This window comes from Budorcas taxicolor, chromosome 15 (assembly GCF_023091745.1).
Source record: "Budorcas taxicolor isolate Tak-1 chromosome 15, Takin1.1, whole genome shotgun sequence".
NCBI classification, from domain to species: Eukaryota; Metazoa; Chordata; class Mammalia; order Artiodactyla; family Bovidae; genus Budorcas; species Budorcas taxicolor.
Genome location: NC_068924.1, coordinates 29363761 through 29390880, shown reverse-complemented (window position 1 = coordinate 29390880; position 27120 = coordinate 29363761). Strand labels below are relative to the sequence as shown.

At 54.9% G+C, this 27120-nt stretch overlaps 1 protein-coding gene across 4 annotated transcripts; it reads left to right on the top strand.

Annotated features, from left to right (window-relative positions):
- The first annotated feature begins 1215 nt into the window (after positions 1 to 1215).
- Positions 1216 to 26677, top strand: USP2 (ubiquitin specific peptidase 2). 4 transcript variants are annotated; one of them, XM_052653247.1, is made up of 14 exons: positions 1216 to 1344; positions 9493 to 10310; positions 10531 to 10716; positions 22031 to 22081; positions 22602 to 22725; positions 22894 to 23005; positions 23106 to 23216; positions 23375 to 23439; positions 23622 to 23725; positions 23812 to 23892; positions 24028 to 24106; positions 24286 to 24393; positions 24584 to 24704; positions 24922 to 26677. In XM_052653247.1, the coding sequence occupies exons 2-14, from the start codon at positions 9534 to 9536 to the stop codon at positions 25007 to 25009; spliced, it is 2007 nt and encodes a 668-aa protein (XP_052509207.1). In that variant the 5' UTR covers positions 1216 to 1344; positions 9493 to 9533; the 3' UTR covers positions 25010 to 26677. The 4 variants fall into 4 exon arrangements, with proteins under 4 accessions (XP_052509207.1, XP_052509206.1, XP_052509209.1 ...); XM_052653246.1 differs by lacking the exon at positions 1216 to 1344 and adding an exon at positions 3339 to 3467; XM_052653249.1 differs by lacking the exons at positions 1216 to 1344; positions 10531 to 10716 and adding an exon at positions 3339 to 3467.
- The last annotated feature ends 443 nt before the right edge of the window (positions 26678 to 27120 follow it).

Below are 27120 nucleotides of genomic sequence, written 5' to 3'. Positions count from 1 at the left end.
TCCGCTTAAGCCCCTTCATGAATATGCATATACTGCTCAATCCCTCATGAATATGCATGTACCCTTAGCTTAAAACTTCCCCAATTTTGCTGTTCAGGGAGACACTGCTTGGGGAAAGATCCCATCTACTCTCCTCCCTTGCTGCAAGTAATAAATTCTTCCTTCTCCAGATCTTTTGACTTGGTTGTGTCTTTTGGCTTGACACCCACCAAAAGGGGAACCCGGTTTGAGGGTAACAATAGGAAACAAAAGAGCTGCGATCTGGAAGATATTTGTCTTGCACAAGAAGGACACAGCTCTCACCGCTTCTGGAGCAGAGGTAAGAATGAATTCAGCTATGTTTGTAGGCAGAACTTTAAGGATTTCCCTCCTGATTGCCTCTAGTTCCTCAGGAAAATAGAAGACAAGGAGGGACTTGGGAGAGTGGTAATGGACAAATGCCAGCTGTAGAGAACAAGAGAAGCAGCTACGGACACTTGGAAGGACTGATGGTCCAGGTGAAACTGAAAACCTTGGACTTGCCTTGGCACCAATCTACCTGGCCGTGTGGTTTTCTTCACGGTAGAGGAAAGGGGAGAAAGTTATATACAAAGAATGGAAGTGACCAAAAAAATCAAGTTTCCTTTGGCTTTTTTCTTGAAAGACAAAAAGAGAAATCTCTTCTACTGACCCAGTGCCACCGTTTACCCACTTCAGAAAACACCACCAGTCACTCGTCTCATGTTGGTAAAATAAGCAGAGAGTGTCTTAAAGAGCAGAGAAAAAGGGAAGAGGCAGAACTGGCCCTCTCCCAGTCGGGTGGGAAGGAGCTGGAACATTTAGCCTTCCCTAAAATCTGAAAGCTGATATGTACGCCCTGGGGTTCAACGCTGAGCCTTCTCCCCGTGACCCTTCCTCTTTCCCAATACCTTCCAGCTGTCCCATCGTGTCATATTCAGGTCCACTTCAGGTACTCCAACCACCCCCTCCAATCTCGCGTGCCTTTTCTCCACGTGGTTCTCTGTATATGTCGGTCGCCTGGGAGATCCTGGTCGGGCGGGGCTCTGGTGACGTCACAATAGGAACAAGCCAATCGCCGTGACGCGTCTCAGTGACGAGAGACGCGAGGTGTGGCTTTGCCGGCCCCGGGCGCAATGAGGCGGCAGCCCGCTGGGTGGCGCCGATTTCCCGGGGAGGTCCTCTCTGGGCCCCCGGCGGAGGTGGGGTAGAGGCGGGCAAGAGCCGAGGCCAGGGAGCCCTCTGCGTCAGCGGCTGTTTACTGCGCCGCTCCAGTACCAGCCGGGACTCATCGGTAGCTCCATGCTTGTGCCCGGCTCGACTCATCCATCCTCAGAGAATAGGCAGGTACGTGCCACCTGTCGGAGACTGGGGAAGAGGGGATACGGAGGGCAGTGCCGTTTGAGGCTCTGAGAGTGAGGTGTCAACGACCGCCTGGGCAAAATGGGCACTAGAAATGTAGGGCAAGTGCCAGCTGCGCTGAGGATCTCCAGCTGTGGGTGCCAGTTGTGTGCGTGAGCCGACAGCTCAGGGTGCCAGGGAGAGCCATCTGTGTGCTGATCAGTGTGTTCTAAGGAAACGCTGCTTGGGCAGGACCGTATCTCCCTGCCCTGTGTGGGATGTGGCGGAGAGTGACACCTGGGCCCTGGCAAACCCCTCCCCACGTGTGCGTGGCAGCTTTCTTACTCCCTCCTCTCAAAGCTCCTGGGGGCTTGTCTCTGATCAGTTTGCCAAAGGGGGGTAGGGGTGGAGGGGAGGGTAGTAGTTAAGTGGAAAAGGGGTAGATTTTCCACCAATCCCAAACTAGAAAGAGGCATCTTTGAAATTCTCACCAATCCCTAACCAGAATCAGGCACGCGATGCTCCAAGGCAAGTAACTTATACTCAACAGCCTAAGGAAGTCCTGGCCAGCCCATTCTGGCTGTCCTCTAAGGAGGAGCATCTACCTCCTGACCTGGCCGCTCTTAGAATGGAACTGAGCTGGAGATCCTGCCCATGCTTATCTCCCGAGGCACAGGCAGGAAAAGGTCCCCAGAGTCCAACATGTACAGTGGAGGAAAGGAGAGCTGGTTAGGCTGGGTTTGGAGCAGCCACCATTCCTTTGATGCTGTAGATGATGCCAGACTGGAGTCGGAATGAGGACTGGAATGAGGGCTGGGGACGAGGGCGTCCTCTGAAGTGCATCGTCAGGACCTGAGCTGAGTCAGTAGTCTCTGCTGAGACAGGGTGGAGGCACCATCCCGGGTACTCCCAGCCCCCAGGGAGAGCCATTGAGAAACAGGAGGAACAGCTGGGAGCTGACAAGAGCACCAAGGTCCGAGAGGTTCAGAATCCTGCACCTTCCTCCTGTGACCCTGCCCAACCAGCCTGGCTCTGTAGGCTCGGGATCCTGAACACTCCTCCAGGTAGAGTGGAACCACTCCAGAGCAGCCAGGCTTGCTCCTGGTAGCCTGGGGGAAGCTACACTTGCTATATATTTTTCTAGGTAGAGAAGGAAAGAGCCCAAGTGGGCCTGGCCCTCCTCTGATGGGTGGACTGCACATCTGGGAATAGAGTAAGCCTCATTTGCCTTGCCAGCTATGGGACACGGATCAGCTCGGAAAACCATGGCAGTTTTCTGACATGAGAACAGGGCACTCCCACGGGGTGGCCTGGAGGAACCTTTTCTCCCTAGCAAGGTTCACCTGACAAATGCTACCACTAATTAGAAGTGGAAGTATTCGATCTAGTAGTGATGATCATTTATTGAACTCTTACTATGTGCCAGGAAATTAACAAGCATTCTTTAATCCTCACCTCCATGAGGTATATCATTATTATTACTCCTGTTTTAAGACTAAATAAGGTTTGGACCACTTAAATGACTGCTTAAATGTCTCTGAGGCAATGAAAAGGAAAGACTTGGAATACAAGCCCAAGCCTAGAAGTCCATTATAAAAGAGCTTGAACTGGAAACCTGAGAGAGGTCCCTTCTGCCTCTCCCTGCTTCTGTGTCCTTGAGGGAGCTGCTGTCTGCCTCCAGGTCTCCTCCATCTCAGAGCTAAAGGAGGTGGACTGGGGCTTCTTCCTCTTCTCTAGTTCTGTGACTGACACCTCCTTCTCCATATTTTTGCCTAATTCCACCCCCATCCCTCTATCCTCTTTCCAGTTCTGCTTCCCCTTGAATCCCCCTTCTGTTCCATTTCAAAATGCTCCCTGCAAACAGTCTCCTAGGATCTCCTTGCCAGGCACCCACCTCGAGAGGGAGGGCCTGCCACTGCCCCTTTAATTCTCCCTGGGCTCAGAATGCCAGCGAGTGGAGCTAGCCATCTCCATGAGGTCAGATAAGATACTATATATATCGAGTCAGTAACCTGAGCCCCGGATTACCCGGCCCAAGTCAGACTCCTGCTTCTGGGCTTGCCACTGCACTCCCTGCCCTGCCGGGGAAGGAGAAGCCCCCAGATCCTGCCCAGTGTCCCCGGACACAGGTCAGTAACTGCTCCTTTGGTATCCGAAATTCACAGGGCTGTTGTCCCTAGGGCCCTGGACTGTCTGTTTGAGGGATCCCTGTCTGTTTGGGGGAGCATGTGAGAGGCCATCCCACCAGGCCTCGGAGGTGCTATGGGCAAGACCCAGGGGCAGAACCAAGGACTGGGAGGCCAGAAGGAGGAAGCTGAAGCCCTGGAGGAGAGGGAAGGAGCCTGGAGCTCTCCTCTGGGGTAGGGGTTCCAGGAGAGTGCCTGGGACAGTCGTGGTTAGAAAACAGAATTTAAGAATTCCAGTACTGCCTGGGGGCCCCATATCTTTGCCTTTTCTTGGAGATATAGAGATGCCCACCCCCTCCCAACCCAAATGAAGGAGAACCCTGAAGAGACACTGCCTTAAGCCCACCCACCTCTTCTCCTCCAGGCGGAATTCTGGTTTTAATCTCCAGTCTCTTTATTTTACCTCTTTTGCCCCGTCCCAGCCCTTGAGTAACTGTTGGGATCTAGAGAAACTGAGAGGGACCCAATCCCCTTGATGACCCCCGGGCAAGGCATATCAGGCACTAAACTGGTGGGTCAGAGGGTGCCAGCCCAAGAGGTAGAGCCGCTAGCTCCAGGCTGAGGCTCCTGGGCATCTGAGAGCAGTAAACAGAACTCCTGAACTGTGAGAGCGCAAATATCCCCCACCCCAACCTCCCCCTCCGCCTACATGTTCCACTCCTGCCAGGACATCCTGCGACCTAGGGGATGACGCTTGTGTCTAGGCAGTGTCCCAGCAGCTGGGCCTGTGGGTGGGAAAGTGTAGATGGAGACAGGGCCCCTCTGTCAGCCCACTTTACCCTTCAAGGTCAGCTGTCTCAGTCAGTGCCTCATTCCGATGTTGTTAGCAAGCAGCTTTGGGAAGCTCTGAGGTCACCCCTGTGACGGTTCCCAAGCACCTGTGGGACTGACTGGGATTCCCTACTCAACTACCTCGGACACAGATAGGAGGAAAGGGACTGAACCCCGCTGAGGTCTATGTCTGAAGCCCAGCTGGGGGCTTTCTACCCAGGCAGTGGCAAGGCCACAGAAGCTGGCGTGCCTTCACCCCAGACAGAAGAGTGGATCTAGGTAGAGAGGGGCCGTGAAGGCTCCTGGGATGTTGGGCATCACCCATCCCATACCCTGGGGGCCAAGAGTGCCTGGCATTCCTGGGGAGCAAGTCTCTCCCCTGGCTGGGCAGGTTAGGGAGCCCTTCACGTGAGCAGCAGGAAATGACAGTGGCTGATGTAATGGGCTAGTGGCCCCAGGAAGATAGGGTTCATTTTAAGCCCTGACTCACCTAGTCTGGGTACCCTGGGGAGTGGGCCAAGCTGCCGCAAGGGTAGGAGGTGGGGGGCATCACGGGTGAAATGGAGGCCTCCTGGACCATCTCTTGGCAGATCAGCATTGTTCCGGGGCTCAGGTTGCGCCTGGCTTCGCTTTCATTTGCCTGCAGTGGAAACTCGAAAGGCAGCTCCTTTGGGAGTCTGTACCCGCCACACTGTTTTGCCTAGACGGTGGACACCTGGACCCCCTCACCCCATGCTGTAGGACCCCCAGCCTGTGCCAGCTCAGGGAAAGGCCAGGGAAGAGAGAAGGGGGCGACGGGTTGGCTTCAAGGTAGGCGTTAGCAGACAGAGCCCAGGTAGGTCCCAGTCCCAGTGTGACCCCAGGGGATCCACACCACCTCTCCAAACCCTAGTTTCCTCATCTGCACACGGGCATAATAATAGCACCTGTTGCTTAGGGCAGTCATGAGGATTAAGTGAGTGATTAATATGCGGTGTCCCAGAAGTCTTAGTGCTGATTTAAGCTTTAATAACTTCAGAAATATGAATGCTAAACGCTTCACTTGACTGTTTCACTATTTAAATTTCTTGTCTATTTGAATGAAAGTCTTTTGAATTTCAATTTAACGTTTAAAAAAATTAAACCTTCAAATGATGTTTGTAAGCCAGGGGCGTTGGGAAGGCTGTCTCAGTGTTGGACTTTGGGCTGCTGAAAAAATGACAAGCTGCCTAAGAAGTACCCAGTGGGATGCCTGGTCCAGGGGTGCTCTGTACCTGCTGGCGGGGCGATGGCCAACTGGTTCCCTCGTCCTTTCAGGAGGAGAAGTCCCTCCACACCTCCCAAGAAGGGAAAACTGAGTAAAGCAAGAGGGAAGAAAGGGAAGCCTGGCAGAACAGGGAAGAGCCAAGAGCCTTGGCAAGCCTGCACAGACAAGGAGGCTGGCAGGAAGGCTGCCCCACTGTCCGAGGTGGCGGGCACCTGGGGAGGTGCTGCCTGGAACCGCATGCCTGTACTTGCCAGCTCTGGGTAAACAGTGAAAGGAGTCGGGCAGCAGGGGCCCCACGCTGGGCAGGGAGGGGCACGGGGGATCACAGCCAATCGGCTGGCCTCCCACTGCCCCATGAAAGAGCCATTCAGTTCAGGCCGTTCCTTTGGCAACGAGGAGACTCTCGGCCATGTGAGTGCCCGTCCTGTCCCTGTCTTGTGCCGCAGAGCTATAGCCAGGGCCCCGGTCCGCTTTCCCGCCCAGGGTGCCTCCTGCAGCCTCCAGGGACAGCCACGCCAGGTAACTCAAGGGGCACCAACCCAAGCTGTCTGCTCACCTGCAAGGTGCTGGCACTGTCCTCAAGAGGGAAACTGGGGGTTGGGGGAGAAGACAGGCATGCTCCAGGCCTCAGCCGCAGTGAGGACCCTCTCCCCAGACAGAGGAACTCTCTGCCAGTTGGCAGCACTGACAAGACAGCTTCCAGGGGGCTGTTAGTGGTAGGGAGGCCCGTCAGTTGTCTGGCAGGTTGAAGCAGACGAGAGAGCAGGGTTTAGGAGCCCTCCCACAGGTGGTGCGGCTCCACTCGTGGCCCCGATCCTGCCCAGGGCGACCTGTGGGCCATCCCAGGGCCGTCTGTCCCTGTCCGCTGTACCTGTCTGGCCCCAGCACTTCTGCGTCAGCAGGGCCAGGAGAGATCGCAAGCTTGGGGCGCTGCCTGCAGAATACCAATTCCCCCGTGTGGGGGGAGGGGTAGAGAGACCCGTGGGGAGGAGGCAGGAGTTCAGGCCCTTGTGGGGGTGGGGAGCATATCTGATCGGCTGCTCGGTGTCCCAGAGCCCAGCTCCTGGGACCTGGAGTCTCTGTGACTTTGAATTATTGATGGAGCTCTCCAAAGTGAAATAGAGCAGGACTGGTCCCACACCCCCACCCTGAGCCTCTGCCTGTCTCCGCCCCTAGCCTCCTCAGCCTTCATCCTCTTCCTCCCCTGGACCCCAGGAAGCTAAGCAGATGGGAGGGAAGCTTGTGGTTCCCCCAGCCCTGCACCAGGCCCTCCTCCCACTCTCTTTTCCTAGAAACGGGTAAAAGTTGTGCTGGCTGTGGGAACACAGCTGGTTGAGGGAGCCCCCAGCCAGGCCAGACGGGAATAAGGGTGGATGGTCATTTATAGGCCAGGCCTTTCTGACATCAGCCTGGACTGAAAATGGCTGGAGGTCTCTGGCAGAGTCTGGAAGTTCTGTCCTGGGGCCTATATGAAAAGTACCACCTGCTCACCTCCCACCTCTGCAACCTATCCCATACCTTACATGGACTGAGTATCTAGAGCTCTCTGCCAGGCACTCAGCACTTGGGGCTTGGCACCAGGTCCCATCTGCCCTAATGAGCTGGGCTACGGCCTAGGGCAGGCTGTAGGCTGCCTGAGCCACTGACTGCCAAACAGCTAGATTCTGCCCACGACCCACTCATCTCACTAGGAGCTGCGGGGAGAACCCCGATGCCCAGGGCTGCGGTCAGAGGCCGGCCCGGCCAGGAGACAGTCAGCCCCGACATTATTATAGGCCTACAAAGGGAGGAGCCGGACTGCCTGGCAGGGCTGGGAGAGGAGATAATAACCACTGTCTTTGTTGAGAGCTTTCACATGTTATTATCTCATTTATTCCTCGCAACAACCCTGTGAGGTAGGAATCATAATGATGATTACTACACTGATTTTGCAGCTGAGGAAATTGGGGCTCAGAGAGATTCAATGACTAGGGCAGAATCACCCAGCTAGTCAGCCACGGAGCAAGACTCCTCTGAGAGTCCTGGATGGCTCTGCAACCCCACCACCCCAGGAGCCCCCAAGAGCCCCTGTAGACCCTCAAGGAAAAAGAGAGATCTTACCTACCCCTCCTTTGCCCTCCGGCTCCTTCAGAGATAAAGCCTGCAGGTTTACAGTGGTGGAGGGACTCTGGGGGTCGCCACGTGAGCCTAAATTTGATGGGGGTGGTGAGTTGAGGTAAAGCGGGAAGGGCACTGGGCTGGAAATCTGAGAGACATGGACACGAGTCCTCGCTCTGCTAGCATGTGGCCCTGGGCGAGTCAGTGGCACTTTTCCACTTGTACAACGGAGAACATGAGATGGATGACCCTTCATCGAGGGGACACTCTCATACGCCCCCGGCGGGGGTGGTGGATGTCCTAACCAGTCTTAATTGGCTAGAGCATGCACTTGGACACAGCTGACTCCAAGTTCCTGAAAAACAGCTTGGGCAGACCTCTTACTATTTAGTCTGAGTAACAGTTGGAGGATATTGCTACAAGTCCTTTGTAGCAACAATTAAAGCGAGCTTGACAATGCGGGCCGGTGACAGGTGCAGTGCGCCTAACTGATGATCACCCTTGTTTCAGCAGAGGGGAAATCTGGGCTAGATTCCCAAATCTGATGTCCCCGTGGTGAGACCTGGCTGTAGCTGTTTCACGTCGGTCACTTTGGTGTCCTCTATGTAAAGCGTGGTCATGGCTGTCCACTCCCTAGGCCCGCGGGAAGGTTCAATTGGATGATGGATGTGGAAATGTCCCCTTTCACTTGTGGTAAAATATATATGACGTGAAACTAAAAAAAAAAAAAAAAAAAAAAAAAAGTCGACCCATTCGGCCTTTGAAAACTCAATTCAGAGGTTCTGTGTTCCTTCAGCAGATCCACCCCAGCTGCAAGGACTGCAGGTGGAAATAGGAGCGCTGCCTGCAGTGCAGGATTTTAGCCTCTAGGGGGCCCCCTTTGCACAAGTCATTATCACCATCGGTTTGCTGTGGGTACTAATAGGGGAAGCCCTGGGAGGCCACAGGGCCCTAACTCCATTAGGTCAGTGCAGAGGGTGGGCTCTACCACACGAGGATCCCCCACCGCAGCAGGTGGCCATGTCCAGGGAAGCACTCTGGTATTGGGTCTGGAGACTGAGATCAAGCGTTCCTCTCAGCCACCCATCACCACCACCACCCACAGCTAGGCCCCTTTCCTCATCTCATGGGCCTCCTGTTCCTCATCAGGGATCTGGCTAAATGATCCTCACGTCATGCTGTCTAAACAGGGTAAGATTCCCAAAAGATTGCTCCCAAAGAGGGGAGCAATCTGAACTCTTGGAATGTCCAGCAGTTTTCAATCCAGGGGGTGAGGGCGGTGGCATCCCTCATCTCAGGGGTGCCTGCAGAAAGAAGCCAAGGAGAGGAAGCAGATGGGATTTGGGTTGGAATACTTTTGGGGGCTTTTTTATTTTTGTTTATTCAGCTGCATCGGGTGTTAGTTGGGGCACGGGAGATCCCAGACCAGAGATCAAGCCCAGGGCCCTTGCATTGGGAGTGTGGAGTCCTAGCCACTGCACCACCAGGGAAGTCCCTGGAGTACTATTTGTTGCTTGAAGGGCTGCAGTGGCGCGGTCCCTGCTCTCAGGCTGGGGGCTTTGAGGGGAGCGTCCAGTCCAAGCAGTGCCGAGACCGATTGCCCGTGTGGTTTATGAAAGCCTCTCAGCTCTGGGGCTCTCCCTGAGGTGTGAATGCCTGGGTGTGTGGAGACCTGCACACTGGTGCACACGCACATGCAGAGGTGTGTCCCAGTGGTGGGCCAGTGGCTTTGCTGGAAACAGACAAGTGTGGCCCCTGGTTGAGGTCAAGCCACTGGGGAATGGAGAGCAGGCACAGTGGGAGCAGCCTGACCCCCGGCAGGGCCTTCTGACAACTGCTTTCCTTGTCTTTCAGCCCATGAGGCTCCCAGTCCCCACCGAGTGCCGCCCTGAAGGATGTCCCAGCTCTCCTCCACTCTGAAGCGCTACACAGAATCGGCCCGTTATACAGATTCGCCTTTCACCAAACCGAGCTATGGCACCTACACTCCCTCTTCCTATGGAACCAACCTGGCTGCCTCCTTCCTGGAGAAGGAGAAGCTGGGTTTCAAGCCCAGCCCCCCTACCAGCTATCTCACTCGTCCCCGTACCTATGGCCCCCCCTCCATCCTGGACTATGACAGAGGCCGCCCCCTGCTGAGACCTGACGTCATCGGGGGTGGTAAACGGGCCGAGAGCCAGACTCGGGGCAGCGAGCGGCCTTCAGGGAGTGGACTCAGTGGGGGCAGTGGATTCCCTTATGGAGTGACCACCAGCTCCCTCAGCTACCTGCCTGTCAGTGCCCGCGACCAGGGGGTGACCCTGACCCAGAAGAAGTCGAACAGTCAATCAGACCTGGCCCGGGATTTCTCCAGCCTCCGGACCTCAGATAGCTACCGGCTGGACTCTGGGAACCTGGGCCGCAGCCCCATGCTGGCCCGAACTCGCAAGGAGCTGTGCGCCCTGCAGGGCCTGTACCAGGCGGCCAGCCGCTCCGAGTACCTGGCCGACTACCTGGAGAATTATGGGCGCAAGGCCAGCGCACCTCAGGTGCCCACCCCGACCCCTCCCTCACGAGCCCCCGAAGTCCTCAGCCCCACCTACCGACCCAGTGGCCGTTACAGTCTGTGGGAGAAGGGCAAGGGCCAGGCCCTTGTGTCCAGCCGCTCCAGCTCCCCAGGGCGAGACACCATGGTGAGTTTGCCCCTTGGGGACCTGGTGATGGGCTGGGGAGGAAGCCACTGAGGAGGAAAGGGCTTCCACCTTGACAATCGCAGACAGAGGTTTTCCTTCCCAGGCCTCACAGTGGCTGTTCCTATAGCCCAGGTGGGGACGAACCAGGGAAGTCATCTCAGCACACCTGGTGCCCTCGTGGCTTGATGTCTTTGCTCAGGGGCTCTCCCACTCTCCCCAGGAAATGCACTTCACGACCTGTGCACTCGACGATGGCCCTGCAGTGCTCTTGGAAATGCCCAGCTACCCTCACATACACTGCGACTCTTATCCTCTGCTTTCCCACCCAACATGCCTGGGGCCCCTGCAGGCCCTGACCCATCCTGGACTGCATGCTGAGACCCCCAGACCACCAGTGTGCCCTGTGGTAAGAGAGGCCCCCTGGCCCTGACTGCATCTCTCCTCCTGCTCAGGCTTTTATCTCTGAGTCCAGAGACATGGCTTAACGTTGGAACATAAGACATCAGGAGAAGAGGATCTCTCCTCTGATGGATGCTGCCTGGCTGCGGACCAGGGGTCTAGACAGGAGTAGTTCTCGTGTGTCTTTGGAGAAACTGGTGCAGAACTTCTTGTCTAGGGCTTTAGATGATCCAGTCTCTTTCTACTCCAATGTGCCTGGGATCAAATAAGGGAAGAGGCTCTGCTGGAGACTTGAGTAAGGGCTGGCATGACCCACCCACATCTGATCCCTGACACACCTCTCCTGGGGCACTGACTACAATTCTTCCTTTTATGTAGTCATCAGTTTACCCATTAGGTGGTGAGCTTTCAGAGGATAAGAAAGAAATCAAATCTCCAGATCCCTCACTGTGTACCTAGCTCAGTGTAGAATTCAGCTCACCTGCATATCACACGGATGGTTGAATGGATGGATGGACGGGGGAGCTGAATAGATATATGGGGGAATGAATGGATAGAGGGGGGAGTGAGCGGGTAGATGGATGGATGGATGTGAGTGGGTATTCAGAAGGACAGGCAAGCATCTGGGCAGGAGAACTGGGTGTTGTGTCATCTTCATTACTTTATGTACCCTTCTACTCTTAGGACACGTGTCTTTTAGAAACAATAGCTGTGCCATAGCAAGAAATGCTGTTTAGGTGACTTGTCCAGAAAAACGGAACAGCGGTACAGGATAGGGGCGGCACTTTGGGACACAGACCTTGAAGCTTGTCAAAACTAAAGGTCCTGAGAGGACAAATTGATACCATTGCTTAGAGAATCTCAGCCTTGCTGGACCCCCTGTGAAGTGCCAAGGGAGATCCAAAGGCTGGTGCCTCCCAGAACATTCGGACCCTGAGAAGGCAGGGCTGGCTACGGTGGAGGGCTAGAGTGGACGAGGAATGGCAAACAACAGAGCGGCCTCAGAGAGAGACACGCTCTCAGGGGACACATACTTGGGTTGAAGCGTGATTGGCTGGCACAGGTCTGGTGTTGCTCATCTCAGGGGCAATCAATCAGAAAGTGGCTCTCAATGGAGGGCCTGGGTGTTAGAGGCTTCTGAGGGGCTCCCTCCCTTTGTTCAGAAGGACTCTTTATGGGGCTCAGTGTTCCTAAAAAGTGGGGTCTGTAGACTGACTACTTCAGAATCATCTGTGCGCTGAATTGTTGTCTGGGGGCCCCATCCAGACCCCCTGGAGGCAAACTCTCTAGGGATATAGGGCCTGAGACTCCGGCCCTTTTTCACAAGCTTTTCAGGTAATCTTCAAGCACACTGAGGTGTGAAAACCTCCCCTCCACAGACTAAACCACAGAGCCATTCTCAGCCCCAATCCCCTGAGAGCAGGCCCACCTCCTTCCCACACAGGCAGATCCCAAACCTCCCTAGAGTCTCCACAGCAGACACCCTGGCCCCAACCTCCTCCCTTAGGGCCAGCCTGAGGGAAGTTTTGCAAGAGGACCTCAGAGAAGTGGGCAGGTTGACCCAGAGCAAACTCAGCCACTGTAACATCTCTTTTTCCCTGTCCAGAAACAACTCACAACACACAGGAGTAACCAGTACCCCTACAACTGAGCTAGTGTTTCACTCTGAGCTCTTCCTCAAGAAAAAGGTCGTCTGAGTTTTTCTGTAACAGAAAAACCCAAACAAATTTCCTGGTCAGCTCAATACTACCAACTGGGAAAGACTTCTCTTGGGCTCAGCAGTGTAAGACCTTGATTTAACCTCACTCCTCTCCCCTCACCACCCTCACCCTCACTTCTGGTGCTGATCACATCTTGCTGGGGTGAGAACCACCCTGTCCATGGGGCCTGGACCACTTCTTTCTAGAACCAGGTCCACTTTCTTTTCTGACCTCCATCAACGGCTCTTCCCATCTCATTCATTCATTTTATGGTGTTCAGCTTACTAGCAGCGTAACCTTAGAGAAACACGTGAACTTCTGAACCTGTTTGCTCTGTAAAATGAAAGCAATCATAGTTCCCACTTCAGAGATCCTGGTGTGGAATCAAAGGTTGTCCTGTGAAAGGGTTTGGCACTTAGTAGGTGCTTGATCAATATCAGTCCTCCTTTCTGCCTTCCAGGTGCTTGGTGGTGGGGGTGGGGGTGGGGGGTTGGTGCAGGAGAGGTGTGAGCTGTGGTCCCTGCCCTCTGGGAAGCTTGGGGAAGTAAGTTCTAAAAATAGTTGCACCAGGAGGCCGCCCTAGGTGTTTTTTCAGTGTCATAGGTGATGGGAAAGGGAGAAGGTCATCCGAGGCTGGGATGAACAGTTTGGCCGCTGGAAGAACACTTTGCCTCTTTAACCTTGGATACCTCTCATCTGAACTGTTGCCTCACCCATAAAAGGGAATGGTCATGCCTGCCCTGCCCACCTCCCAGGGATGTCATGAGGTTCAAAGCAAATCATGGATGCAGAGGAATTTGCAACCAGTAAAATGCAATGGGAGAGCTGCCTTCAACTCAAGGGGGAAAAGGTGCTGCGGGAAAAGACGGGGCCTTTGGCAGCTGACTGGAGTGGGGGGAGGGGACCACCACCGGGAGGAGCAAAGGTGAGAGAGTGCATCCCAGGGCAGGGCCCCGGTGAGAGCTGACTCCTCTAGGCAGCCCTGGCCCCGGGCTCTCTGGGCAGCTGACAGGTCAAAAGAAGCAGGACCAACGGGGAATAGAACAGATCTAACCAGACTCAATCCTCCTGTTAATAGTAACAGCCCACATGAACTTGGAACATCACAGACTCAGCTGAGCATGAGTGAAGAACTGGTGGAGGGGGACAAGAATTCTGAACACCTCCCGTCCATGGCTGGCTTGCTTAAGCACCAACAAGATGCCAGTCCACGGAGTGTGCGCTGTCAGCCTAGGGCAGTGAGGGCGCCCTAGACTCCCTCTTCAGATAGATTGCAGAGGAGTTGTATGTTGGTTCGGAATTGGTTTTTGTTTTTTGTGTGTTTTTTTTTTAAAAAAAAAAAACCTTCACTACCCACAGTGGGGGCTTCAAGCCAGGCCAGGTGGGTTGGCCCTGCAGAGAGCCAGGGGTCCAAGCCCCCAACTTGGTCACATCCCCCCTTCATCCCACCTCTCTTGTTCCCCTGGGCCTATGGAAGGACAAGCTGTTCCCATTGAGCCCTGCCAGGGCTGCGCTTTAACCCCTACAATCCATGCTAATCCTCAGCTCCACCCACTCCAGCTGCTCTCTCCCCTGAGCCCTGGTAGTTCTGCCTGCCAGCTTCAGCTCTGTGCTCACCCTGCCCAGGGCACCCCCTCCTCTCCCTGAGAAGAGCTGGAAGCTGGCCCAGGGCCCTCCAGAGCACAAGTCACGGGCTGGGCACCTACTACTCAGATGCGAAGCCCGGCCCAGACTCTTGCCCTCACACGGCCTCTCCCACACCCTTGCCCTCTGCCCTGGGACCTGTTGCTAGGAGCAGTCAGCCTGGGCACCTGGACTACCTAGATCCTATTTGCCCCTGGGGGGGCTGCTGACTCATCTCACAAAGCCTCAGGTTCCAGCTGTTCAGTGACAGGGAGATTATATAAGATGAGGTCATGTGATTCTCCTCTTGTGTGGGACTTTGGACTTGACCACTGTCAAGCAGTGAGGGGGAGGGAGGAGTTTTAGTCTGAAGTGGAGGACAGTGGCGGCTGTCCTAGGACTCCTGGGTGAGAAGTGTGACCTTTCCCTCTGTCCCTGACCTTCTCACTGTTTACTCGGCCACACTGAACTGCATCCCTGCTGTCCTGTTTGTCCAGCTTGGCAGCCTGAGACCCTGGGGCTTGTCCTCACCCACATGGCCACCTGGAGGAGGGCAAACTTCCTGAAGGCCTGAAGCTGTGCTCACGGCCTAGGAAGGTCACACAGAGGGGTCCCATGGCAGCACTGATCCTAGCTGCTGAGAAAGAAAGAGCAGTCGGTTTGTAGTTTGTGGTCAGAATCAGCAAGAAGCTAATGTCTCCAGGCCTTGAAGACCGGCTGTGGACTGCGACCTGGCTGGTGGCCGTGGAGCCGCCTTACCCAGGCTCATTTTCTCTATCAGTGCCCAGCACCATGCTCCCTACTTCTTCCTCCACCCCCACTCTGGGATGGATGTCTCTGTGAGTGAGTTCAAGTGGTATGGGGGTGGGCTCAGCAAGGCAGGAGTTAATCCGAGCCTGGCAAAATGTTCCTGCCTGTGGGAGAGCCGCTCCACTGACCATCCTGCTGCAGAAATGAACATCATGTTCAGGGCCCAGAGCTGCACACGTGGTTCCCTGCACCCTCTCACCTCAATGGAGACGTAAAACTGGCGCCCCACACAGAGACATAAACGAGAGAGGGAAGTGTGTGGGCCTCTGGAATCCAGCTGGTCCAGACCAGACTGCCCAGGGGCTCCAAGGAGCACAGAGCTTTAGGCCTCCTGGGGTCTGCGTGATGCAGGAAGGAGGAGCTTCCCAGGGACCTCGGTCCAGCTGGCTGGCCCTCCCTCCCCAAGGGCACTGGAGGGCTGAAAGCCGCACCCCTAACAAGGACCCTGAGCCCCCACCAGTGCAATCAGGCCGCCAGTCTGTCCCATCTTGCGTGGCTAACTGCAGGTGCATGCAGGAGCAGGGTTTAAGCCGTGTTTCTAAACCTAGGACTGGGCTGCCCACTAACAGCTGAGAAAGCAAGATATTTGTAGTCTTGTCTTCACACAACTAAACCTGACTTTAATTTATTTAAATACTCCATCCGTGCCAGGGGGGATTTGAGGGGAGAAAATACCGCCAGGGGAGGCAGGCCAAGCACGGGGTCTGAGAAATGGCAGTCTTGGGCTCCAGCAAGGAGTTCTGCTCAGATTAGCTCAGTGTGTTTGAGGCAAAAAGTCACAGAGCCAGAGCCAGATTCAGATCCCCAAAGACTGTCTGCTTTGCCCATGCCGCTTCAGAAAACGGCACTGAGGAGAAAGGGTCTCTCGGGGTCCTGGTTAGTTGAGAAATCACCACAGTTCTTTATGGCCGTGTCCAGCAGCCATCACACCTACCTGACGAGACTGGGCCCCATTTGTATCTCTCCAACCAGACTTCTCAAAGGGCACCCATGCAAGAGCCTTCCCCAGCTGGGCCTCCCTGCTCCCAGCAATGCCCCTGACCTCCTACATCCCAGAAAAGAGGGAGAGAGCAGGCTGGCAGAATGCCATGATGTCCCCAGGGTAGCTGGCCTATGTCATGGGGAAACAGGCCGAACGCACCAGTGGGTGGCCGCCTGACAGCACTTCCTGCAAATCACTTACTCAACACGCAAACCCAGACTGACCCCACCTTCTGAGGCTCAATGGGACTTCCAGCACCGCTTGGTCTGGCCCCCTTTCGTGATGAGCTCACAGTCCTGCCCTTGAGGTATCAATGTAATGGTACAATCAACACCCAAGCTCAGACCCTTTACAGAAGTCTTAGAAATATGTATAAGACAAAGATAAACATACCAAGACAAATTGGTACGGTGGAAACAATGCTAGAAAACCGAGAGTACGCAATAATGGAATGTTTAGAACTTGGAGTTTATTAGAAAAGGCTTTGTGGAAAACATGAGTTTTGAGCAGAATTTACAAGGAGATAATTGACAGAGAACAGGAAGGGCATTCCAGAATCTCCTGGTAGTTGTTACTAGCGTGGGTTTTGCTGTAGGACCCATTTGGGTTCAAAGCCCTACACTGCCATGTACCAGCTTTGCAGTCCTGGCAAGTTGTTGGACCTCTCAGGGCTTAAGATCCTTCATTTAGAAAACAGAGGTAACAGTTACTGCGTCACTGTCACTGAGTTGTTATGCAAGTTAACTGGCATAATATATATAAAGCACTCAGCAGTGCTTGGCATTTAGTAAGTACTTCACTGGTGACAGTTTTGTTAAAGGAGAGAAGGCATGTGCTAAAGCAGGTTGATTGGCAGCGGGGATTAGAGAAGAGTGAGGGTGGTAACCATGGTGCTATCCAGCCTATGGACCACAGCCTCACAGACAAGTCTACCTAAGGCTTCCGGACTGGCTGGAAGAGTCAGGTATGTCAGGGCACGGGAGCGATGTGATGAAATGCAAGCCTTGCTGCAGTGTGGGACTGGCTCAGAGGGGTGTGGTTAGGAAGAAGGAAGCATGGAGGGAAAGCATGCATCTTGTCCAGGGCCCAGCTTTGATCCCAGCAAGGACAGTGACTGGAGATCTGCTCTTCTGTCACTTACCACCTAGCAGGATGCCCTGAAGCCCCTGCCTCCTGCCCACTCCTCCCACCACTGAGGCGGGAACACGGGGGCGACTGTCTGTGCTGCTCTCTCCACAGCACAGAAGTGCTGTGCTGTGGGAGGCCTGGGGTACAGCCACACATGTGTCCTGCACATATTCCCCATGTGGCTGTGGTTGTGTGTGCAGTGCGCGTGTACATGTGGGGATGAGCAGGCCAAGAGGAACAGAAGGAGGCCACAGATGAGTAACAGCACACACTGCTGCCTCTCAGAGTATTTTTAAATGCTAAAAATACTGGCTAAAAATAGCCGTCAAGCTCCAAACAAGATACTTTCTCCAGGCAGATTCTGTGTGGGTCCCTGATAGGTGAGACGGGTGGAGCAGCAAGAATAAAACCCAGAGACCTCTGATCTCTGAGCATTGCTGCCCTTAGGGTCAGAGAAGGACACTTCCCCCAACACACCACCTGAGCACCAGTTTCCCCACGTGCTGTGACTTTCTTCCCACCTCCCAAAAACAAATCAAAATCTGAGATTCTCAGAGAGATGGAGTTGGGTAATTGGGTAGATGAGGCCAGAAAAAGGTTTCTTCCTGAGGCCAAAAGGAACACTGACCTGTTGTCATCATGTAAAAAATCTAGGCATTGCCTTTCTTGATAGTGGGCCAAACTAGGACTGGAGGGAGGAGGGGAGTTCGTCCGGAAGCCGTGGAAATCTACCTTTGGGTCCTCTTACCCTCACGGACTGGGTGGATATTGGGCTTCAAGAAGGCCTGAGTCGTCCTCTCCCACCCACACGCCCAGAATGTTGTGCAAAAGTTTGCGCGTGGGTGCATTTTTTCCTGAAAAAAATGAGTACAGGGCTTTCATCGGGTTCTCAAAATGATCTGCAGCCCTCCAAAAGTTAGGAATCTTTCGCTGCCCTCGGGGAAGCTCACCCGCTGATACTCGGCCTTGGAGACGTGTCCTCTTTGGGCCTCAAAAGCAGTTTCTCCCGAGTCCCAACCCTGAGGTGGTTCCCGGGCTCCGCGCTCCGGTCCTGCCCGCCAGGGTCTGGCCTGGCCCCGGGACTGCAAGTCTCGATCGCGGGCAGGCCCGCCTGGTCCCGGATGGGGGCTGGGGGCAGCCAGGCCGGGGGTGGAGGCGCGGGGGCGCGGCCTCACTCCGGTCCGCGTGCCGGAGCCCGGGGGCGGGGCCGAGTGGGGCGGGGCCGGGCCCTGCCCCCGCCCCGGCGATGACGTCGCGCGGCCCGAGGCGCCGGTGGGGCCCCAGTCGGCCGGAGCGCGAGAGCCGGCGCCGGGTCCGTTGGCTGCTTGTGCTGGGGAGGTTGAGGTGCGGGAGCGCGCGGTCGGCCCGCCGGAGCGGTTACCGCCGGGCGCCGCGGACGGCGTGCTGTGGCGGCCTCGCTGGCCTGGGCGTCCGGGCCGTGGGACCTCGCGGTACTCCCCCACGCCCTATTGGCCAACGTTAGGCGAGGGGCCGAGCCCACCGCCCGCCCCCCAGCATGCGCACCTCGTACACCGTAACCCTGCCCGAGGAGCCCCCCGCCGCCCCCTTTCCCGCCCTCGCCAAGGAGCTGCGGCCGCGCTCCCCGCTCTCCCCTTCCCTGCTGCTCTCCACCTTCGTGGGGCTCCTGCTCAACAAAGCCAAGGTACGCGGGGCCCTTTTCCGGGACCCTCACGCCGAGGGCTGGGGTTCTGCCTCCTTACCGGGGTGCTCCCCTCCCGCCCCCTTCCACCGCGCGCCCGCCCGGCCGAGGCACAGATTCTTCCCAGCCCCCTCCCCTCCTTTCCCAGGGTCTCCCGACAAGGAATGCCCCCTCCCCAGGTGATCTCACGCTTACTCGCGGCCCCATCCCCCTTGCTGAGGTCCCTGCCCCCCGACCCCAAGTCCCCCTGGCCCCTCCCTCTCCTCGACCCCAGCACCAGGTGGCTCTTGGGCTCGAAATTCCTGGCACCTATCAGGACAGGTGCAGAAAAGCGTAACCTTGACTAGTTCTCGGGGTGTGAGGGAACGGGCAGCCCGCTGGACTCTGCGGGTGTGACTCCTCCAAGGCCCAAAGCCAGCAAGAAAGGCTGGTGGGAAAGGGACCGCCTCCCCGTCACTCATCGCAAAACGCCCTCTCCCAGAGGGTGGGCAACAGGGGTCCTTTGACCCCGCGAAGGGCAAAGGAGTTGCAGACAGGGAAAGAGGTCAACGTCCCTTCCCTTCCCTTCCCTTCCCTCCCCTCCCCTCCCCTCCCCTCCTCTCCCCAGTTCAGCTCGGTGGGCACTGGATCCCTTCAGTGATGTAGCCGCCCCAGAGTGATGCTGGGGCTAAAAGCTGGGCACTGCCCCCTCGGGGAAGGGAGAAGGGGCCAGAGTTTGACAGATCTTATGTAACAGCACAAGCTCCCGTGTTGGCAGTGCGTGCACTGCCCCGTGCCAGGGCCACACCAGGCTCCTTGGCTGCAGCCAGGACTCATGGCTGACCCTCATGGCACAGGTGAAGTAAGCCGGAAAAGCCCTTTCCTGGGGTCTCAAGTGTGAGGACACAAACCTCCATCAGCTTTTCTTCTGTGGCCCGTGTTCCCAGATGTTTCCTCCATGTTCGAATAGCAGCGGGGCTCTCGCTCCTTCAGTGAGCGGTGAATACTGTCTGTTTACTGGCCATGGAGGTGGCACCTGCCTTCTAGAACAATGGCTGCTCCTGAGTCGAATTAGGTTTTCTGATGGCTAATTTTAAGTAAGTTTTTGCCCCGAACTTTTCTCAGCTCTTTGCAACTTGAGCTCCAGCAGCCCAGCTGGAGTCATTTCCTTCTCCTGCTGAGAGGCTGGTGTGCAGGGTCTCTCCCAGCTTCTCCAGTTTGGGCCTCTCCCTGTCAGCCCTGAGGTAGGATTGTTTTCCCCATAAGAAAGGTCACTCCTGGGACATTTTGTTCCCCTCTGGAATGGAAACTGCTGACTTTCCCTGGAGCTCCTGATTTCCTATTCATGGCAGAAGAATATCTGGCTGGGCAGAGAACAGCCCTGCTCTCCCCTCCACTCCCATCCCCTGACTCCTTATACCCATCCGCCTTCTACACAGAGTGCTTGGAAATTGGCAGGCACTTTCAAGCTCAGGAAATTTTAGACAAAGGCACAGCCCCCACCCCCAGAATTAAGAGGGTCCTGGCAAAGAAGCCTTAAAGGAGCCTCCTGCATCCCTCCACCAGCCAGGCCAGACATAGGGTTAGATTCTTAAGGATAGTAACCCCGATCATGACCTGTTCTTCTTGACCTGCCCTCCCCTGGTTCAGAGAGAGGTGTCAACACCACAGGAATGCTTCATTAGAAAGACGCCTCCAGCCTCCCATTGCCACACCCCCAACTGGCGCTGCGTGACTGCTGTCTCAGTCAAGGGCCCACTTTGGTGGACAGTGACAGTCACCAGCGGTAGAATGCTTTGCTTCTGTGGTCTGTTTAGACAGATGTTGTCTGAGGCATGAGGGGCAGGTGGGGGAGGTGTGCGAGGTAGAACTGATAAAGCAGTGCTGGAAAGAGGTGTTCGAGTGGGTATTCTAGGAGAGGAAGAGCAGGTATGCAGGTGTGGGCAGGCTTTAATATTTAGTTCCAAATGAGCAACACAGACTTGAGTGTTTCTGTTGAGCCCCAGGTCTCCTTCCAAACGCTGATAAGGTCTTTGTCCAGGGAATTATGTCTGTTGTGGCCCACTGACTGGAACATCAGGGTTTAGATTGTCATACAAATAAGATTTAAATGTCATGTTTGGGACCATACACTGCTGATCTTCAGTGATGCTTGTACCCCACCTGCTGCCAATAGGCTTTTCTTTCTAGCTGCAGGTGGACAGCAGGTCTGCCTGCTGGTTTAGGTATTTCCCTCCCTACCTGTGAGTGTTAGACCTAATAACTGCCAAGGAGGGATCGTCTTACTTGGGCGGGGGGCGGGGGGGGGGGGGCGGCGGATCAGCAGGGCAATTCCTGAGAAAAGCCCTCCTTCAGCCTTCCTCTCCCCACCCCACCCCCTTATGCTGACAACCTCATGGGCTTTGAGCTGCTGACAGCACACGGCATGAGTAATTTTAGCTGAGTTATTTCAGGCTCCTGTTCTGATCAGGGTTGAGCTGGCCCCACGCATGCCCCAGCCAGTGTTGCTCCAGAGTTGCCTGCTCCCAGTCCCCTCCCCAAGAAAGAGAGTAGCAGGCTCATCTGTATGCTGATGCTTTAACCCTTTGAGCCGAAAGGTTATTTGATTTCTTGGAGGTTGGGCCAGGATTAGCCAAGAGACCTGGACAAACAATGCTCAGAGTCCTGTTCACTCTCCCACCCCTTCACCAGCCTCCACGAGAAGTACAGGAGCAAGAGTAGCACCTTTAGCTGGGTGCTGACCTCTGCTTGGCCGCAAGCTGCCATCAGAAGGATTCCCAGCCAGTGGCTGATCAGGATGTTGAAACCTGAACCAGGCAGGGAGGATTCTCCCAGGCTCTAAACAGCCCTCAGGAGCTGAGCTCAGCTGGAAGGAATTCCACCTGTCTCTGGCAGTTCAGAATGGCAGGCCGACTGGAGGTTTTCCCCAGCTGAAGATCTAAACTCAGTTTAGATGTTTTGTCATTGAACTTTTGAAGACCTCCATGAAGTGCTCATTATGACAGCTGCTTTAGATATCAGACATCTCAGAGTACAAATGTAGGTCATTTGAGAGAGTGCCTGGATCTGGGACCTGAAATCTGTCAGAATCAGGTATATGAATTCCTAGTCTCTGGCTTCTAATGTCCAGTCTCCAATATGGCAGAGAATGAAAAGTATTAACATAAAGGATGGGAGGGTAATTACATGTCAGTTAAAGAAAGCAAAACCACATAAGAAAAGAAAGCAAAATCTTGAGGAATGTTTTTGTCATGTGTTGAAAATGACAGGCATTCCATACCCCTCTTTCCTACAATGTAAAGTAGATTAAAGTTGAAGAGAGGGTCATGTGTGCGGCCTGAGGCTAGTGGCTACAACTGGCAGAACGTTGCAGAGAGAACCTAACGTAGGCCAGGCCTCTTCCTTCAGCCTGAATATGCCTCATGTTCTTTGCTTACAGAATTCTAAGAGCGCCCAGGGTCTGGCTGGTCTTCGAAACCTTGGGAACACGGTGAGTTCTCCCCAGCCAACTTCTTTCCCAAGGTGGGACTCAGTCCCATCTCAACTGGGACTGTCTAACGAGATGATGCTGGCTACAGCTAACTCCCTACCCCCTAGGCCAGTTGGTACCTGTCCTTCCTGGCTGATGTTTTACAGAGTTGCTGGGCTCTGCCTCACCCCCACCCAAGCAGGAAGCCCTGCTAAAGGGCAGTCACCCTTTTGACTGATACCTTAGTCACTTTCCTGGATCCTTCTCCCCCAGGACACCCATCACTTCCCACCCACTCTGTCCAGCTGCCCGATACTCTTTTGTGCACCTCTGTAGTAAATAACCAGTTACTTCACCCGTGCCAGCAGTGGGGATTTGCCTCACTTCAACACTGTGACTTACAGAAAGAGGAACTTGAGGCCATGGGAGGCTTGAGGCTCACTTGTAGGCCAGGTATACCAGAGGGCTCTGAGTGTTAGGTAACTAGACATGCCAGCCAGGGGTCTTTGTTCCGCTGCTGACGTCTAGTGATCTCCCACAGTGCTTCATGAACTCCATCCTACAGTGCCTGAGCAACACGCGGGAGCTAAGAGACTACTGCCTGCAGCGGCTCTACCTGCGGGACCTCAGCCACAGCAGCCGTGCACACACGGCCCTCATGGAAGGTGAGGGCCCGGCCCTGCAAACTTTTCCACGCTACTGTAGGAGTCGAGGGTTACCTGCTTCTCTCCCATTTCTCTTCCTCTGGCTTCTTTTTGCTGGGACTCTACAGAATAGAGAAAATGGCTCAGCTATCCTCCACGCCCTCCTCTACCCTTTTCTTCTTCCTATAGAGTTTGCAAAACTAATCCAGACCATATGGACCTCATCCCCCAATGACGTGGTGAGCCCCTCTGAGTTCAAAACCCAGATCCAGAGATACGCACCACGCTTCGTCGGCTATAAGTAAGGGCCTTGGGGACGTGTCCCCCCCCAGAGTGGGTGGCGGCAGTAGCAGATTTGAGGGACCAGAGGTGTCGCTTAACTCCCTTCTCTTCACGTTCAGTCAGCAGGATGCTCAGGAGTTTCTTCGCTTCCTTCTGGACGGGCTGCACAATGAGGTGAACCGGGTCACAGCGAGGCCCAAGTCCAACACTGAAAACCTCGACCACCTGCCGTAAGTAGGAGGAGAGGGCTGGGGCCCGAACTATGGGAACTTCTTTGGGGATAATGATTTCAGAAGAATTTTGGATGTTAAGGATTTAGATGGCTAGGCCTTTACACTTATCACGGTTTGAGGTCTGACCCAATTCCGTTCCTCTCTCTGGGTCCTAGTGATGATGAGAAAGGGCGCCAGATGTGGAGAAAGTATCTAGAACGGGAAGACAGTCGGATCGGGGGTAAGTGCAAGCAAGGGGAGTGGGGGTGGGTTGCCTGCCTTCCCTGTTTGCTTGGCCTGAGCAGAGCATGAGACGCCCATTCTCCCAGGATCCCTCCAGCTCCCAGCCCCCAGGGGACTGAGGTGGGAGCAGTGAGAAAGGAGCCGTGGCCTTTAGGCGTCATGTGTCCATCTCTTCCCCAGATCTCTTTGTTGGGCAGCTGAAGAGCTCCCTGACGTGCACTGATTGTGGCTACTGTTCTACGGTCTTTGATCCCTTTTGGGACCTCTCTCTGCCCATTACTAAGGTAGGCACCCCTGTCGCCCCAGTTCTGAAACTCTTGCTCTTACGCTTTCACTTCGTTGACCTCTGACCCCTCCCTTCTCTTCCTAGCGAGGTTATCCTGAGGTGACGTTAATGGACTGCATGAGGCTCTTCACCAAAGAGGACGTGCTTGATGGCGATGAAAAGCCGGTACGTCACCCTCTGTGGCAGTGAGGGCGCATCTCCCGGAGCCCTCTTGGGGGTAGACCAGCCTAGGAATTGCTGCATTCGGCCGTTGGCCTCACACATGAGTCCTTCCCAGCTCTGTCCTGTTATATCTTTCAGACGTGCTGTCACTGCCGAGCCAGAAAACGGTGTATAAAGAAGTTCTCCATCCAGAGGTTCCCAAAGATCTTGGTGCTCCGTATCCTTCAGATGGTCAGGGCAGGGGCTGACGGTAGAGAGTGAGGACTGGGGGCCGGCTGAGGGCCAGCAGGGTAGGACGAGAAAACTCGCTGGGCTCTCCCCTCCTCAACTTCCTGAGACGTGTAGTCACCCTGTGTCTCCTGTTCTGACTTTGTCCTTGACTCACGCCAACACCAGATCTGAAGCGATTCTCAGAATCCAGGATACGAACCAGCAAGCTCACAGCATTTGTGAATTTCCCACTAAGAGACCTGGACTTGAGGGAATTTGCCTCAGAAAACACCAGTAAGCGTTTCTGAGCTGGAAGCACAGAACCAAGGCACGGGTGTCTGAGCTGCAGATGGGAGGCCCCAAGGTGGCGGGAAGCGGCTGAGGAGAGAGAGGTGGAAACTGGGAGGAGACGCAGGACTGGGAGGGCAGGAGGAGAGGGCCCAAGGGACACCCTGGGGCTTGACACCTCAGGCTTCCTCTTCAGACCACGCTGTTTACAACCTGTACGCTGTGTCCAATCACTCCGGAACCACCATGGGCGGCCATTACACAGCCTACTGCCGGAGTCCGGTGACAGGCGAGTGGCACACATTCAACGACTCCAGGTGAGACGGGCCTTGGGCGGGGCTCCCGGCCGTCGGACACCCGCCCCTCACGCAGTAGCGGTCAGGGCCGAAAGGTGTGGAGCTGCCCAGCAGAAGGCTCTCCAGAAGGAGATGGCCTCGGGCGTCCGATAGGTCAGAGACGGGCCCTCATGCTGCCCCAGCTGCGCGTCCCGGGCCCCCCAGGCTGCCAGGCTGACCTGTCCTGCTCTCTCCGCAGCGTCTCCCCCATGTCCTCCAGCCAAGTGCGTACCAGCGACGCCTACCTGCTCTTCTACGAGTTGGCCAGTCCACCCTCCCGCATGTAGCAACGAGGAGCTACATCCCATCCTCCCTTCCCCGTGGTGGCCCCACAACCTAAGTTTTTTTTAAAAAGACCAAAAAAAGGCAAAAAAAAAAAGTCCTGACAAATAAGAGGAAAATAAAGGAAAGTGAAGCTGCAGAGCAGGAGTTGCTGCAGCCTGGCCAGAGCCTGGAGCGGGGAGCCCGGTGCCCCCGAGCCCCGCCTGGTAGGGAAGATTGGCAGGACGCAGACCGAGCCAGCACGGTGCCCTCGACTTCTCATGTCTGCATTTGTAAGCGCGTGGTTCTTTTCCCATGTGTGATAAACTGCAGCCCTCTGTGGGGAGAAGATCCTTGTCCTCCGGCCCACTGGCCTTGGCCCAGCCCTGGCCTCCTGAGAACACAGCGCCCTCTGGAGCCTGCTGGGAGGATTGCCGCCTGGAACACTGCCCGTCTTTACCTGGACCCCGCTTCACCCTTCCAGGAGCAAGAAAAACACCCATGAGCCAAGAGTCCTCTTAAGGCTGCTAACTCCAGGGGGACAGATGAGGGGACGTCTTTGAAAAAAGCTGTTTTTGATTTTTAAAAGCCCAACTTTTTTTTTTAATTACCGTAACTAAAGTTTTCAGACTGGAGATGCTCTCTTTCACACCTCTTCACAGCTGGGATGTTGTGCTGGTCATTTTTTTTTTTTTTTTAATTCTACAAGTACAACTTTTCTAGTGCTAGCCCCCAGTGGTGCTAGGTGGGAGTTGGCCAGGCCCAAGCACAGCCACAGTAGACCTGGGATCTGACAGGTTGTTGTTTCTTTTTTTTTAATGTTTTGGATGGAATCTAGTTGCCTCCAAGAATTGTGCCTTATAGTGTTTGGGGACCAGGGGGTAACTGCCCCTCCCTGAAATATCCCTCAGCCTCTTCCCTCTTCCCCAGTGCCATGTCCAGAGCTGCCAGGGAGCTCGGGGTCACATCCACAGCCCCTGGCTCGTTTCGCACTGCAGAGGTGAAGAGGAGAGTAGGTAAGAGGAAATTCTTCTGATAGTGTATCAAGTTCTTCCCGCAGCTTCCTCTAACCCAGCCCTGGTCTACTCCCCAGCTGTTGGAAGGATAGCACGAGCCCCTGATCCTTGAGCTGCTCTCACCTTTAATTTATTCCCCCTTAACTTGCTCCTTCTCCCCAGCCTCCCTGCCCCACCCCCCTTCTCAGAGCCTCCTGACATAGGCCCTTTGGACCGAGTTTCTCAGGGATGCCCATGCCACCCCCAGCTCCCCTTGGCATCAGTCTGGAGTTCAGCCTGGGAGCTGGAGCCTGGGTGTCTGGGGACATCTTGCCTCAGTTGTATGGTTCTTCCCCATGGGCTTGATTTTGCTCTTAAGTCGTCGGGCAAAACTCTGTTGTCCCAGAGAGAAAAGCTGTTCAGCACCAAGGCCCAGAGCTCTGTGGGTGGTGTACCCTGCACACCCACACAGCTGGGCCCTGCCTGTGCCCCTCGAGGGCAGAACTCTCCAGTGCTTCCAGGAGGCCGCCGAACAAGACACCCTGAGTCTAACTGGCCTGACATCCTTCTCCAGGGAAGACCTGTGAACCTGAGCCAAAGGGCTGGTGTATACACTTGTTTACCGTGTAAGCAAGAGTAGATGAATGTGTGATGTACAGTGGAACCTTGTACAGAATAAATCATAGCTTTGAGAAATAAGCTGATAAGTGATGGACTCTTGATTTGGGAGGGGTCCGAACCCAGGAAGCGCTCCTAGCCTACCAGTGGCCAGATATCTTACTGCTTCAACCAGGTTGTAAATTCCAAGTTCTAGAAAAAGTAAACTATCTACTTTTTAGCTTAAACTTCTCAATTCTGTGTTTTAAAAAAGCCGGAGTAGTACATATTTTGAACACAATATTCCTCATCTGGATTCACCGATATTTTAACTTTTTGCCACATTTGTTTATGTATATACACTTTATTCTTTGGGGCAAAACATTTAGGGGGTGAGGCATCCTATTACCACTTCTGAACACCTCAGCGTGTTTCTCCCATGTAACCACAACCCTGGCTTCACACCGAGGAAATCTCTAACAGACCTCTCTCTAAATGGTCTGTCTGGTTTTTAACTGCTGGTATGGGCACCCTGGTGGTTCTCT

Excerpts from the sequence above, each read along its gene's own strand:
- USP2 (XM_052653247.1), top strand. The coding sequence starts at position 9,534 with ATGTCCCAGCTCTCCTCCACTCTGAAGCGCTACACAGAATCGGCCCGT. Across the intron at positions 22,726-22,893 it reads ACACACGGCCCTCATGGAAG|AGTTTGCAAAACTAATCCAG; the intron begins GTGAGGGCCCGG and ends TTCTTCCTATAG. Across the intron at positions 23,893-24,027 it reads TTGATGGCGATGAAAAGCCG|ACGTGCTGTCACTGCCGAGC; the intron begins GTACGTCACCCT and ends TATATCTTTCAG.